General features: G+C 41.3%; 1 protein-coding gene across 1 annotated transcript in view; it reads left to right on the top strand.

The window, feature by feature from the left end:
* The window catches only part of HSD17B4 (hydroxysteroid 17-beta dehydrogenase 4), a 73061-nt gene that overhangs the window by 32291 nt on the left and 26369 nt on the right, over positions 1–14401 (top strand). Inside the window, exons 12-17 of the mRNA XM_079995482.1 lie at positions 2899–3005; positions 4934–5170; positions 7942–7993; positions 8493–8564; positions 9662–9765; positions 11387–11452. Coding sequence (XP_079851608.1) covers positions 2899–3005; positions 4934–5170; positions 7942–7993; positions 8493–8564; positions 9662–9765; positions 11387–11452 — 638 coding nt within the window. The remainder of the gene's footprint in view (positions 1–2898; positions 3006–4933; positions 5171–7941; positions 7994–8492; positions 8565–9661; positions 9766–11386; positions 11453–14401) is intronic.

Here is a 14401-nt window from a genome sequence, read left to right as displayed (position 1 = left end):
TATTCAAGTGCTAAAATATCATTGCAAATCTAATGCTGGAGGTTGGGACTGGAGTTGAGTTTCCTATGCCAGACAGCAGAAGGTCAGCGCTCTGTGCTATTGCAGTTCTCCCCCCCCCCCTTTTCTTCTTGTTTGTGTTCCCTGTGAGAATTAATATATAGCAGAAGATACTCCCAAGAAGCGGAGAAGGAAATTGCATACCAGACAATCGGTAGGCCTAGAGAAACAGAATAGGTGACAGATTGCTATTTGTACCAGAAGTCGTGCTTTTGAATAATACTAGAAGGAGTCATAGCTTACTGAGAGACCAAATGCTTGGCATCAAGAAAGCTGCAAGTTCAATCCTTGACATCTGCAGGTAGGGTTGGGAGAGACACCTGTCTGATCTTTTGGAGATTCATTGCCGTTTAATGGAGATAATACAGGAAGAACAAGTTAGCGAATCAACGGTTGAAAGGATAATGAAAGGAATAAGGTAAAGGTAAAGGGACCCCTGACCATTAGGTCCAGTCGTGACCGACTCTGGGGTTGCGGTGCTCATCTCGCTTTATTGGCCGAGGGAGCCGGTCATGTGGCCAGCATGACTAAGCTGCTTCTGGCAAACCAGAGCAGCACACGGAAACGCCATTTACCTTCCCGCCGGAGTGGTACCTATTTATCTACTTGCACTTTGACGTGCTTTTGAACTACTAGGTTGGCAGGAGCTGGGACCGAGCAATGGGAGCTCATTCCCTCGCAGGGATTCGAACCACCAAACTTCTAATTGGCAAGTCCTAGGCTCTGTGGTTTAACCCACAACGCCACCTGCGTCCCCCAATGAAAGGAACAGATGAGATTAAAGTAAGCAAATTTAGAGAGCTGGAATTTAAAAAAATTCTAAAATGGTACAGAACTCCAGCCCAGCTAGCTAATATGGTAGCAGGATTGAATTCTAACTGTTGGCACTGTAAACTAGTCAAGGGATGGTTTTCCCATATGTACTGGGAATGCCCAGAGGTAAAGGAATTCTGGAATAAAATCCAAAGGTCATTAATGAACTGTTTAAAGTGAAGCTATCAGTAGACTTTGATTTCATGACAATGGGTATACTTGGAAACGCAGCTATAGAGAAAGGGGACCAGTTTACTTTCAAAGCTATGATATTAGCGGGAAAGGCAACGATAGCTTTAGTTTGGAAAGATAGAGAAAAATGGACAGGAGAGGCATGGAATAGTTATTTGTTTGAACTTACTCAGTCGGACATTGTCTCAGTAATGTCACAGGAAACAATGGGGAAGGTCAAGTCCACCATGATAAGGAACAGATGGAACTCCTATCTTCAAAGGATAGAAACTACTGGAACAAAAGACATTCGGTGGAAACTAAAGAGGCTATGCCTGTGGCTGAGAATAATTGTTTGAACCTTTCCAATGGATATTGGGGGGTGGGGGGTGGGAAGGGAGGGGAAGGAAAAATTGTACAGGGAATTTAAAAATTGGAAGGAGATAATATAATGTATGTAAAAATCCCCCCCCCCTAGAGATAATACTAGATGAGCCAGTAGTCTGGTACAGATGTAAGGCAGATTATTTTGTTCTGAAGTTATATGTGGGGAAAAGAATAGAAGTTGATAGAGATGCTAAACACGGGGGTGGGGTGGGGGACCTTAGACCTTTGATGTAAGTACTGGAAGACTAAAAATATACCAGCTTTGGAAGAGGTGTTCAAATACTTCGTGGTGCTAAGCTGATACCTGGAAGTATTTTTAATTTGCCAGTTCAAGTACACTTTCTCCCGTGTCTCGATTACTAAATTAACACTGATTGCTTCTGATTTTAATGTAAGCAATATTTAAAGGATAGTGGGGCATACTTCGGAAGCTCTTTTTGCAAACTGTTCTCTAAACTCTTCACTCTTTTAAACAGTTAGCAGGTTGTGAGGGAAGTGGGTGGGTGGGTGTTTGGGGTGAGGTGTGCTGTGGGTGACAGTCCTAAAATGGCTGCCATGGGCGGGGTGGGAGGTGTCGCAACTCCAAATGTAGCTGGTGGGATGTGCTGCGTAACACAAAATAGCTGCTACATCTAAAAGAGCGCGAGGGAGGGGATCATAGGACCATGTAATAGCGCTGGCCTAACCCCCGCCCTCAATCAATGGGAAAAAGGCATCCACACCAGCCATCACCATTCCTGCTCACAGAAACAAGCTATTTACATCTTTCCTCAAAACAGAAGGAAGAGTTGGTGTCCAGTTGTGTAACCCAGCAAAAAGTCGGCATGTTTAAGGGGAGATGGGTTGTTCTATGTTGCAGAGGCCAAGCCAGTGGAAACAGGAACTGACCAGAAAGAGCAAATCACATCTCTCACATTGTGGATTTTTGAAGGGGTATTTACTGAGACCTTTAACAGGCCCTGTAGGAAGTACAGTTGTATCTTGGATCCCAAATGCCTTGCAAGTTGAATGTTTTGGTTCCCGAATACCGCAAACCCAGAAGTGAGTGTTCTGGTTTGCGAACGTTCTTTGGAACCCAAAAGCCCAACAAGGGCTTCCACGGAGCTTCTGGCAGCCAATCAGAAGCCGTGCTTTGGTTTCCGAACATTTTGGAAATTGAACGGATTTCCGGAATGGATTCTGTTTGACTTCCAAGGTACGACTGTACTGGCAGGCACTGGAGCCCACAGACAGCAATGGGAACCTCTATAATTAATATGTGAGGGTTCACATTAACAAGTGCAATGTAAAGCACTTGTTAACTTAGGAGGCACTGTGTTAACTTCAAGAATAAGGGACTTCCCCAAAAGTGAGGTTGAAGTGTCATGTTAGCATTTTGTGACGGTTGTATTTTTGCTTGGAATGAAGCTGTGGAAAGACTTATTTTTGTGTGTGTGTGGTTTCAAAACCATTTCCCCTCTGTATTTCCAGAATCAGTAAGCATGCTGAATGATGTGTTAAGTCAAATAGAATCCCAGGATGTCTCCCCCAATCCCACAAGCTACAGTGCATCAAGATCCTCTACAGGCTTTGACCCTGTAAGTAAAAAATGCTTCTGCAAGGTACTTGGCTTGAAGATATTCCGTTGCCTGGAGCCAGAAAAAGCTACTGTGACACATGAATCGGAAGATGCAGTGTACTGTCTCAAAAGGTCAACTTTAAAATGTGAGCTGGAGAAGGCAGTGCTTTCCCCCACACTGTTCCCTTGCACACTATTCCATAGTGTAAAGTAACATTTATGAGAACTGATTAGACTAGAGAATTTGCTACTTCTTCTCCGAAGAATCCAGACACTCTAGTTCTGCAGGTTTGCTAGTCAGGTGTAATTCCTCTAGCCATTGGTCTGTAGGGCAAAGTAACATCTCTTTCAAAAAGTTAAAAATAAATGATGCCACTGTTTCGTTTTGTACCGCAGCTGCTAAAATCTAGCACCACATTTCTCTTTAAGTGTGTGCAGCAAACATGCATTTTGAAAACCTTGGCATTATTTGTGGACAAAGATATGTGCTGCCTTAAGGTTATTTGTCCCTAATGGGCTGCTGTCTCACTGGGGAAAGGGGAAGGCTGTAGCTCAGCGCATCTGCTTTTCATGCAGAAGATTCCAGTTTAATCTCCAGCATCTCCAGGTACGACCTGGTATGTCCTGTATCTGAAACCTTGGAGTGCTGCCGAGAGTCAAGTGTAGTCAGTAGCAAGCTTGAAGGAGCAATGATCTGCATTGGTATAAGGCAGCTTCCAATTTTTCTCCACAAAATATGACCATGGGGGGAAGTGGAGTTTTGGATTTCCGGGCTAGCCACCGGCTCGAGAGCAGCTTCTCTGAGTTCAGGGAAGGCTTGAATGGAGTAAAAGTGGGGTAGCGAAGGCAGTCCCCCCCCCCAAAAAAAAACACCACCCCAAGGTAGTGCGGTGACGAAGACAAGCCAAAGCGGTGTTCTCTGCTGCTCCTTGCCTTACCAGGCATGACCAGACTTGGCCCTCCAGCTGTTCTGGGATTGCAGTTCCCATCATCCCTGACCACTGGTCCTGTTAGCTAGGGATGATGGGAGTTGTAGTCCCAAAACGGCGGGAGGGCCAAGTTTGGCCATACCTGCCTTAGATGGACCCTGTTTCAGGCAAGTGGAGTGGCACCGAGTTTTGAAATATCCTAGTTTTGCGATACCCTGGAGCCATAGTAATTTAGACCTACAACAGTTGTCCTAAAAGAGAATCGGTACAAAATATTTAACTGGCACACGGAAGGGATTATCTCTTCTCAATTTCCCGTCACCATTTTGAAGATAAACTAAGAATGAGTTGCTGCGTTCTTGACTGGTATTCAGATTGATTATGTGTCCCTATATGATATATATACAAGAAAGGAGGAGCTAGATACATTTTCTCATACATCCTTTACCTTTTCCCAACTTTTGATATCAGTGGTGTGAAGACTTTCCTTTTTCGGCTGACCTATTAATGGTTGAAATCAAATTTAGTACATTTGTATGAGATTTTCACTCTGCATGGGATTGAGTAGGATTTTTTTCTTCCTATTTATATTTCAGCCATACATGGGAACCCATAAAAGTTATTAGACTGTAAAACAAATGAGCATCTTATAAATTGGAAGCAGCGATGGGCGTTTTGTGGCACTCCTAGATGTTGGTGGATGTTCAGCTCCCAACAGACCCAGCCATCATGGCCAGGTCAAAGATTATGGGAATTATGGTTCCACCGCATCTGGAATGGCTACAGATTCCATCTCTGGTTAATACACATTTGTGTGTATTTTATTTTATTTTTAACATTCATATGGCCTGAGAGAAAATCCAATGTCTTCCCCTTTTATAACAGCTTTCTCTCTTTGCCTTGAGGTGCTTCTCATTCACCAAAGACTACTTGTTAATCACTCTGAGCTTGCTTTTGGTAGGAACAGAACATCTAATTTAATAATACTAATGTGCGCTCCTGTTTTCAATACCCACAGTCGCAGAGCATTGGCCAGAAGCTGCCCACAATGTCTTATGAGTACAGCCATTTGCAGCCCATTTTGTATGCACTTGGCGTAGGCATGTCAACAAAAGATCCGGACCACCTGAAATTCCTGTTTGAAGGAAGCGAAGAGTTTTGCTGTCTTCCAAGCTTTGGAGTTATACCAGCTCAGGCCTCTATGCTCGATGGTGGATTGTCTAGCGTTCCAGGACTTAATATTGATTTTACTAAGGTGAGTGTGAGCCACAACAATTGAATTGGTTTTATGTATCAAACTGTTAGCAAATGAAACAGCATGCATAGCAGATGCAGATTTAGCAACGGAGGGGGGAAATTTGGATACGTGAAAATCTAATGCATTAATCATCAGTAAACATGGAGTCAATATAGCTTGGCTTTGAAATGAAGCAGCCTGATTTGCCCTCATTTGCTGTTGCCCCAGATGATACATTCCGTTAAAATTTTGGACAGTGATGAAAACTAGAGCCTAGCAAGTCCAGCTGACTGCAACACATAGCAAATTCCAAATGCGAGTGGTAAAGAAATACTCATTACAGTGGTACCTCAGGTTACATACGCTTCAGGTTACATATGCTTCAGGTTACAGACTCGCTAACCCAGAAATACTGCTTCATGTTAAGAACTTTGCTTCAGGATAAGAATAGAAATCGTGCTCCGGCGGCGCAGCGGCAGCAGGAGGCCCCATTAGCTAAAGTGGTGCTTCAGGTTAAGAACAGTTTCAGGTTAAGAACGGACCTCCGGAATGAATTAAGTACTTAACCCAAGGTACCACTGTACCTCCTCAATATCTCAACATTACAATGTCTTTTAAAAAAAATAAATAATATTTATTAAGATTTTTAAGGGTTACAAAAAACAAAAGTAAAAGTAATCACACCATATTAAACAAAAACAAAACAACACATCACAATAAGAAAAAAGAAAACACACACACACACACACACACACACACACAAAAACAAAAACAAAAAACACAACTAATCTTCCCAACTTATCTTTCATTTGCTTCTTTCCTTGACCTCCTCACACCTCCCTTTTTTGTATTCTAATTCGATTAACTATTTCAGCAAATCCTTTCCATCTTTTTATCTCAATATAATGTAACTTTACTTTCCCTCCTTTCACCAATTTTTTTTAAACCTTATTTTAACATTAAAACTAAAATACTTATATATGCTTAACTCCTTATAACATTTCTGCTAAATCCATAAAATATCAATCCACCATTTTTCTATCACTCATTAATTTTGCGGTATTTCTATATATAAACTTTAAATTTTCCAATCTTCTTCCATCAACTCCTCTCCCTGGTTTCGGATTCTGCCAGTCCTTTCCGTCAATTCCATATAGTCCATCAACCTGGAGATCTTACGTCCGAGGCTCTTAACTCTTTTCCAGGTCCCTTCTGCAGATCTTCTTCATATTCTTTAATGCTAGAAAGCACATCTCAAGAGAACTCCATCCTAACATTACTTTTATTCCTTCTGGACAGTTCAACCAAATTTCCATAGTTGAAGCTAGAGTCTATACAGTGTTTCAGGACGTATTTCAAGGTTCCTCCAAGTCCAAAGGCCCCCAAAACTTCAATCTCCTTCAAATCCAAGTCCATGTCCCAAAAGTCAATTAATCCCTGGATAGAGAGATCTTTCCAACTTTCCTTCTTCAGTCCAAGCCGGGATCCAATCCTCAAAATCTGACTTTTTCTAGATTCAATCATAAAAGGCCTCAATTTATAGTCCTCAATTTGCTACTGTAGAAATGTCAGTCACGATACATTACAATGTCAGTCACGATACAAAGGAGAAACAAAGAAACTGAAAATAATGTGCTATGCATTTCACTTGCATCAGGGTAGGGATCCTATCATCCTTCCAGATATTGCTGGGCTACATTTCCCCTCACCACTCACAGTTGGCCAGTCTGAATGGGGCTGAAAGGGTGTGTGACTCTAGCTGTATCTGGGGGGCCTAAGGGAGTGGGTGGCACTGTGGTCTAAACCACCAAGCCTCTTGGGCTTGCTGATTAGAAGGTCGGCGGTTTGAATCCCCGCGACGGGCTGAGCTCCCGTTGCTCTGTCCCAGCTCCTGCCAACCTAGCAGTTTGAAAGCATGCCAGTTCAAGTAGATAAATAGGTACGGCTGTGGCGGGAAGGTAAATGGCATTTCCCTGCACTCTGGCACTCGTCATGGTCTTCTGTTGCACCAAAGCTGTCCATGGACAAATGCTGGCTCCCTCGGCCTGAAAGCGAGATGAGCACCGCAACCCCATAGTCAAGTTTGACTGGACTTAACCATCCAGGGCTCCTTTATCTGGAAGGCCACAAATTCTTCACTGTTAACTTGCATCAAGTTTCTCCTATGACACATGAGAGGCCTGGGGAAAGCATCCAGAGACTTCCAACCTTCTTCTTTAATAGTTAAAGGGCAAAGATAATGTTAATAATGAGGTGGGATTCCCCACCACCACCACCATAAAGAATACCTAAGGTGTTACCTGTTTAACAAAATGGAAGCAAAGTGTGAATTGGACAAAGAATTACTCTTTAAACAGAAAAAGGTGAGGGATGGCGGCTATGTATCTGATAGTTTATCCACCTCAGACTGAAAATTTACAAGGCAATAAAACATATGATAACTATTATCCCGCTTAATGGGCAAAGTGCAAACCCTTTTGAGGAAAAGCAACCTAAGTGTTTGTGCTTTGTTTCACATCATGTTTCCAGATAATATAATATAATATAATATAATATAATATAATATAATATAATATAATAATATAATATAATATAATATAATATAATATAATATAATATAATATAATATATATAGAAATAAAATAATGATACATTGCGTTGTCATGTGTTAACACAGTAAAAAAAAGTAAAGATACTTAATCTCTTTATATCGTTTTAAAAACTGCAGCAGTGTAGACTGCAGTTTTCTGACAGCAGTGCAAATGATGCAAATTTCTGTCTTATTATAGGTGTTACATGGTGAGCAATATTTGGAGGTGTATAAACCTCTGCCAACATCGGGTAAGACTTCAGCAACCCTAATTAATCTGTGTGTGTTTGTATGCGTGTGTGTGTGTGTGTATGTGTATGTATATATATATATATATATATATATCATATATATGGTGTAGCACTCTGTTGGTGTTTTTACCAAGAGTAATTAGTATTATTCTTCATGATCTCTGTACAGTTTCAAGTGGAGTTTCTCTACCTGCAGAAAACAGCCTTCAGCCCATTCTTTATCCAGGGAACTGATTCTCATACCCTCTCCCTTCAAGGGGAGGTTTTTATTGTATTATGCATGTGTCAGGGGCCAAGGCTCTGCTCTCACCTTCCAGCTCAATTCTCACTATTTAGTATGTTCTACAGTATACTTGATCCAAAATTCAAATCATGCCATGCTATTCTTGGGTGTGTGTGGATTTTATATTGCAAACTTTAGCTATTGATTTTCTTGGGAGGCCTGTAAGTATTTCTGTATTACTTCTGTGTCATTTCTTTTTCTTCTTTTCGATTTTAGGAAAACTGACTTCGGAGGCCACTATTGCTGACATCCTAGATAAAGGCTCAGGAGCGCTTATTCTCTTGGATGGTAACTCTCCTACTATGTGTTAAGAGCAAATGGGCAGAGAAATGAGTCTTTAAAATTGAATGAACCTTCCTAGCAGTGCCTTGAAGCCATCTTGGAAGAAGGCTTTGTAACAGCTACTGGAATCTTGTCTTGCTCTGAGGGCAATTTCAATATTATCTGGATTTGCCATGCATCTAAAGACATAATATATGTGAACTGGCCTTGATATTTTGCCGGCCTAGTTTTAAACCCCCAAAAGTGGTTAGTGTGTTTGTTTGTGCACGTTCTGGAATGCATTATAGGTTTAGGATATAAGAGTTCTGGTTTTTTTCCCCCAGTGAAGACTTTGCGGGGCCTACCCCTCCCCACAGCCAATACCATTTTTATTGTCTTTACTCTGTATTCACATCTTTTATCTCAAATATTCTTAAGTCACTCTTTAGTAGAGATTTCTAACGCAGCTTGTCATGTAAAATAACAGAATTACAGAAAATAGAGGAGCATGGGTGAAGATAATCTCAAGACAAGTGCAACAAGGCATATAACCAGTTTATATTAAATGACAAAAGCCCAGGCAAATGAAATTGTCTGTGTATGGGCCCAAACTTAACTCCAGAAGGTAGTGGGACATGGAGGAAGACCCCTTAGAAAATGATGGCAAGGTTCAGGCGGCCTCATGCAGTTGAAAAACTTGGGTCAGGGCAGTGAAAAGGAGGGGCATTTCAGTAGTTTTTAGACAGAAGCAGGGCTTTTGTCCAGCCAGAACTCAGTTCCAGCACCTCTCAGGTGGGCGCCATTGCCATTCTAAGCGAACGAGGGAGGTGTCCATGGTGAGTTCTGGCGCCTCTTTTTCTAGAAAAATAGCACTGGGCAGAAGGAATAGAGTAAAAGAACTATGTAGCTCTTCTCACCCAGTTCCCTGAAAATTTAAGTCAAAAGTTCTCCGCTGATTTCTTAGTTTCGCTCAAGACTATGTTAGTTTTTACTTTAGCATGCTGTAAACAGAGCCGCAGCTAATACCCTGCAGTTATGTCATTATGGGTTGTATTTTAAGAAAGGAAGGTATGTTGTTTGCAATTAAACTAAAATGGTTCTTTTTTTGGCCTGATCTTGTCTAGTCAACACATACTCTGGAAAGGACCTTTTGTGCTATAACCAGTTCTCCGTCTTTGTTGTCGGAGCTGGCGGTTTTGGCGGAAAACGCTCATCTGAGAAAACCAAGGTAATAGGAACTTTAAGCTGGGCAGCATGGGTAATTTGTGAATGAATTCAAAATGTATTTTGAACCAGGGTTAGACAGCCTAAAGCCAGAGCGTTCCAAATTGTATGTCGCGACACATTAGTGTGTCGGCTGCAGTGCGTAGGTGTGTCGTGCAAATGCTCCCCACTCTCCTCCCGGGGCTGGAAAGGGATTAGTTTAACTTCCGGTTTGCTAGTAAAACTGAATTACTGTGTTGCGAAATGTTGCATGTCTAAAAGGTTTGTCACCAATATGAAAAGTTTGGCCTAAGGCCTAGAATCTGAATCCAGATCTCTCTTGCCCGGGCCTCAGAACTCTGCCTAGGCCAATATCCCTCAGGAGGGATGATCAAGAGCGTGTGGGATTGTGCGTAGAAACCACTGGTCCCAACTCTATAGGGCTGAGGTGTCTGGCCCCCTCCATATCTGTGGGGAGGGGGTCAGGCACCCTCAGTGTTGAGGGGGTGGAGGAGGCCAAGTGCGGCACAGCTTCAGTGGTCAGCTTCTTCTGGGCAAGAGAGAGAGAGGAGGAGCCACTGGCCATTGAAGCTGTTCCTTGCTGAGCTCCTCATGATGATGTGACGTCACACGTGCATGATGTCACACACATGGAATGCACGATTTGCACATGACATCACACTCACCACTGCCGGACACATGATGCTGTACGCGTGACATCACTTCGGCTCCCCTCCCCCACTGATTTTCTTCCAGCTCAAGTCATGCCGTTTCAATAGCCATCTCCTGCCCTTTTCCTAAAAGCTTCTGAGGCAAGGGTGACCTTTGCATGCCTGGAGGACATGCAAAAAACAATATTGATATTTATTCAGAGAGATACAAAAATACATGCCCCTTACAAGATATATTTTTATATTTGAAACATATATGTTTCATATGTACATAAACTGATATGAAACAACTACTTAGTCTAGAAAAAGAAAAAGAATAAAGACAGAAAGGAGAAAAGACAAGGAAAGGGGAAACCTAGAGAAAGAGAGGAAAGAAAGAGAAAAAAAGATTAGAAAAAGCTAAAGAAGAATAAAAGGAATTCCAGCTCTCTGTGCTCCAGCTAAATATAGTATTCACTCCTTAAGATCCAAACATCCTATCTTCTATAAACCAGTATTTTTCAGTCTTCAAATCTAACTATGACAAGCTTGTTTTTTCTTTCATGCAAAAAGTCCATGAGAAATTTCCAATCTTTAGTAAATGTCAGTAATTAGACATGTTAACTTCTCTGGCGTCTCAGCCAAGTCCAATAGTTTTATCAACCATTCTTCTATAGTGGGCGAGGCTGTATCTTTCCACCTTTGTGCATGTAGCAAAAGACAAGAGAAGTTCTCAAGCATCTTTGAGAGTGACCATTTCCATGAAGGAACATACAATTGGCCTAGCAGCCATTAAAAACTATTCCCTATGCTGCTTGGCTTTAAAAAGTACTCCGTTTGAACATCTGGGCTTGCAGTACTAGTCTCAGCGGTTTTGGCTGGTGGTGCCTGGTTCCTTTAGAAAGACGAGTCTCAAAACTGAGTAAGGTACAAAACAACCAGACATAAAATGTCACTAAGAACAGGGGCAGAGTGCTTATTTATCTTTATTTCCAGGTCACGGTGAACCCACCCAACAGACCACCAGATGCCACTGCCATGGATCTCACTACAGGAGATCAGGTAAATAGTTTACTTCCTGTCAAATATATATATATATATTTAAATATTCCTTTGAAGTTGGAGGTGTGGTATGGAGTCTTGTATTTAACAAGTCACCTGGTTGCCATAGGTCATAGGGATTTCAGGCAGGTAGGCGAGCAGGCTGATGGAAGAATGGTGAATCACTTTGCTGCTACTCCTTTAGTTCCCTTGGTTTCCGTGCTAGCTTTTCCCTTCCAGACGTGCATATTATGAAGCAACTGCACAGTCTACTTTCTTTCCTTTTTCCTATTCTTTGCAGAGTAACTGAGTTACTGTGTTCGCTTCCATAAATCTTTGAGTAAAAAGGAAGTGTTGACAGAAGATCAAAACCAAGTCCAAAAGCATTTAAATTGTTAACAGTTTGTGGAGAGATGAATCAATTAATTTCAGCTCTACAGGGGGACTTTCTACGTGACTATGGAGTTTAAAGGATCATCTCATTACTCTTTCCTGCCAATTATCAGATTGATGTTTTAAATCAATGAAGAAAGAATTGTTCTGCCAAGGGATCAATCGCACTATTGAAATATGTGTTCTGTGACCCATGTCCCGACTGATACGTTTTTACTTGTTAGTCCTTTCCCAAAATGTGTATTAAGAAACATTTTTCATAGAGACCAATGGAGAAAACCGTCAAGTGGTGATTTACAGGTTGTTGTTTTTTTAAAAAAAAATACAGTGAAGAAACTATCACTATCTGGCACCCTGAATACAGAAAGAAATATTGTGTCTTTGTAATACATGTCTTCTGCGATATTCTGTGTTTCTCCTAGGGAATAGGTTTGAGCTTAATAGAGCTTTAATTAACTTCAGTAAATGACTTTTTTCGCAACTTGCAGTATTTGTGCTGGTTGTAACAAATAGTGACAAATTGGGATTTTCATGAATATCATTTCAATCTTGTTACCTTTGTTCCTTTTCATTCCTGATTTTAATACTTCAGGACTTTGTTCTGCTTATTACTGCAATCAGACCTAAGAAGCCTTAACTGGCAAAATCTCTCTCTCTCTTTACGTTTAGAAATTAACTATGTTCCACGCACTGTAGTTATGCAGCATCCTGTGAATGTATGGGAATATGCATAGTCTCACGAAAGTTGTGGTTGAGTCTAGTTAAAAAAAAGAGGATTTTAAATATTGATCACAGCTTTTCCTTAATATTCGCTCTAAACCACACCCAAGAGTCTGTAAAGTGCAGAATTTACGCCAGCATTGCTGGCTGCCTCGGACATGCTTTCACCTCTTTTGATTCTTTTGCTACCTCAAATGCCCTTTTGTGGGGTTTTGGAGTTACACAAGAGGACTGGCCTTAATTCACAACGCTGCTTCTTGTTAATCTAGCAGATAATCTTGTGTGGGGAATTAATCCCATATTGGGCAGAAGTAACTCTATCTCGGACACACTCAATAGAGTCCCTTGGCCTGCCGCTGATTGCCAGACGATGGAAAAACACAGCCTTGAGGGAACAGTTATTCCCTCGTTCTTTTCTCCTTTCTTGAAAGGATAGCCATCCAGCAATTCAGTTCATCTTTACCAGGCATAGGCAAACTCGGCCCTCCAGATGTTTTGGGACTACAACTCCCATCATCCCTAGCTAACAGGACCAGTGGTCAGGGATGATGGGAATTGTAGTCCCAAAACATCTGGAGGGACAGATTTGCCTATGCTTCATTTTTACAGATGCCTTACTCTGTTTTGAGTCCCTTACTACTACTACTACTACTACTACTACTACTACTACTACTAATATTTCACCCATCTGGCCAGGTTTTTGAATGTTTTATGTAGTTTTATGTAGTTTTATGTAGTTTTTATGTAGTTTTATGTAGTTTTTTCAATTTCATTGTTCTGCATGGGACAATAACAATAAAGATATCGTATCATCGTATCGTATCGTTTCTCCAGCCACTCTGGGCGGTTTTGAGCATATATAAAAGCATAATAAAACATCCAACATTAAAAACTTTCTGATACAGGGAAGTTTTTGCAACAATTTTGAATGCAAACATTCCCGACAAGGTCACATTTGTGTGTGTGTGGGGGGGGGGGCTTAATAGTAGTCTCACTCACGTGCACACACACCACATTTTTGTTGTGTATAGCTGAAAATTCAGGAAGTCCCTTGTGCGTGAAGCTAGATAAATTTGCACATTTTTAGGCAACACATGTCCTGTTCAGAGTGCACTGGAAAGTCAGGGGGTTTTTTTAGCCTTTCCCCCTTTCATGCTAAGCACTTGCAGATTTAGTATATGCAGCTATCTGATGTAGCATAGCGGCAAATTGCATAATCCTCAGCATATGTACTTGGAAGCACGTTCCACCTTGCTTCAATGGGATTTAGTCCCTAAAAAGTGTGTTTGAGATTTCAGTCTAAGAGTGAGGTTTGAGCCACGAAGCCCCTGCCCCACATCCACCCCAATCAATTATTTTTGCCTCAACAACAACTTTTTCAGGGCCCAGTAAGGATTGCAGAGAAAATGTGTGTGAAGCTCTCTGTAGAAGTAGAATTCCTCCTCAGGAATGTAGAAATGAAACCGCGGACACAGTTTTATTACTTTTCTCTCTCAGACAATAAAAACTTGATATTGTGGGCTGCGTTGAGTCTATTTAATAGTCATTTTCTAATACGAGGGCCAGCCCTTAAAATACGTTATCAGAGTAGCTCACAATAAAGTATCGTATGCTGTGAAATAACTGATGCAATAAAATAAGCTAAAAACCAAAATTCTCTAAAAGCAGCCGCTTGGGTAGCAAATCAGAGTTGTGCTATCAGTGTTTTAAAGCTCAACAAAAGTTTTAAAAGCTGAAAGCTTGTTAAGAAAACAACAACCAATGCTTTCACTTGGCACCAGAAAGAAATTGGAGTGAGCTGGCAGGCAAGCCGCTGAAAAGGTCCTTTCTCCAGTATTTTAGGTACAGTCTTTAGGT

This window comes from Podarcis cretensis, assembly GCF_951804945.1.
Source record: "Podarcis cretensis genome assembly, chromosome: 11".
NCBI lineage: Eukaryota > Metazoa > Chordata > Lepidosauria > Squamata > Lacertidae > Podarcis > Podarcis cretensis.
The sequence above is the reverse complement of the archived record's forward strand: the minus strand, read 5'-3'. Positions and strand labels throughout refer to the sequence as shown.